At 60.1% G+C, this 1,646-nt stretch overlaps 1 protein-coding gene across 1 annotated transcript in view; it reads left to right on the forward strand.

Moving 5' to 3' along the window:
* Nucleotides 1–803: 803 nt before the first annotated feature.
* GUITHDRAFT_117466 (hypothetical protein) overlaps nt 804–1,646 on the forward strand; it is a gene marked incomplete at both ends in the record, with an annotated part of 2,026 nt that continues 1,183 nt past the window's right edge. The window contains one exon of the mRNA XM_005823280.1: nt 804–1,600. Within this exon, the coding sequence (XP_005823337.1) occupies nt 804–1,600 (797 nt within the window). The remainder of the gene's footprint in view (nt 1,601–1,646) is intronic.

Here is a 1,646-nt window from a genome sequence, read left to right on the forward strand (position 1 = left end):
ATCTCTTTGAGGAGATCGCGCTGGAGCAGGGCGGGTGGGGTTATGGGCGGATGCCTTTTTCGTGGGAGGGAGGAGGGCACGGACGGGGAGGGGGTACGGGTGGGGGTACTTGATGGAAATCAAGGGGTCCATGAAGCTTGAGGCGACTGGCAGCGAGAAGCAGGGGGGTAGGGGGATAGTGCAGCGAGCATAGAGGCTCAGTTGTAGAATGAGAGAGGTGTAGGGGTACAGAACCTAGAAGAGTAGGGATATGATATAGAGGATCGAGAGAGATTTTTGAAAAGGAGAGGTTTTGATAAGTTCAACAAGAGTTTTAGCTCTCCTATAAATTACCCCGGCGTGAACCGATCATAAATAGCGTCATTTTAAAAGCTCGAGGCGACTGGCAGCGGGAAGCAGGGGGGTAGGGGGATAGTGCAGCGAGCATAGAGGCTCAGTTGCAGAATGAGAGAGGTGTAGGGGTACAGAAGCTATCGGGATGAGGATATAATTTAGAGGATCGAGAATGGATACCTGTCTTATAAATTACCCCGTCCGGATGACGTTGATGCGATGTCCGAAAGGACTCTTTTTCGTAAGGGCCAACCAGTACACACCCCACCCCCTCTGGGAGATCCTAAATCTTACCCCTAAGGCTTCTCACGCCTTGTACGGGCAGGGTGCTGGATTGAGTAGGTGGGGTCTCGATCTCAAGCCCTATAGCCGGTACCTTGCCCCGTCCGAACGGAGTACCGCATCGAACTACTCCCGCACCAGCTTACGCTGAAGGCAACTCATTCATGCACCCTAAAGCCGGATAGGGAATGCAGGCGAACCACTCCGATATGCACACCGACATGCCGACCTCTTCCGAAGAGCATGCGTCGTTACATCCACCACAAGATACACACCTCGGCAATGCTGATCCGCCTGCGCATGAAGATCAGCAGAGCGACCTCCCCTCGCATGAGACCATGCTGTCCGCGAAGCTCGCGGCCGAGATCTACGCCGAGCGATGCCTCAAGGCCGGGCATGCAACCGTCGAGAGCGCCTTCGTTGCCAGCAAGTACGGCACTAGCCCCAAGACCGTCCGCGACATCTGGAGCCGCCGGACCTGGGCCGATGCCACCAGGCCTCTCTGGACCGAGGAGGAGAGGTCGCTCATGGCGGCCAAGGAGGAGGGCAAGGACCATCCCATGCAGCCCGACAGCAAGAAGCGCAAGCGCGACGACGACCACGCTGGATGCAGCAGCAGCTTGTCCTCCGGCGCCGCAGCTCCCGCCATGGCGGACATCAAGTCCCAGGCCAGCCAGGGCGGCAGCTCCGCGCACGAGCTGTGCTGGGGCTCCGAGGCCAGCACCAAGTGCGACAAGTCCTCGGGCAAGGAGTCGCCAGAGGAGAGCAGCGACGCGTCCATCTCCAAGGGCTCCGGGCCCGACGGCTCGCCGGAGGGCTCGAGCAGCCCGACGTCAAGCTTCCCGTCCAAGTCGACGACGTCGTCGGACGCGGGCCGGTCGGAGCAGCACGGCTCGCAGGGGCAGCCGCCGGGGGCGTCCATGACGGATCTGCAGGAGGCGCTGGGGCAGGATGGGGGGGGAGGGGGCAGCAGCGAGGACAGAAAGTCGAGCGACAGCGAAGAGCCCAAAGACCCTGGACCCTTTCTCCGA

Source organism: Guillardia theta, assembly GCF_000315625.1.
Source record: "Guillardia theta CCMP2712 unplaced genomic scaffold GUITHscaffold_111, whole genome shotgun sequence".
Taxonomy (NCBI): domain Eukaryota; class Cryptophyceae; order Pyrenomonadales; family Geminigeraceae; genus Guillardia; species Guillardia theta.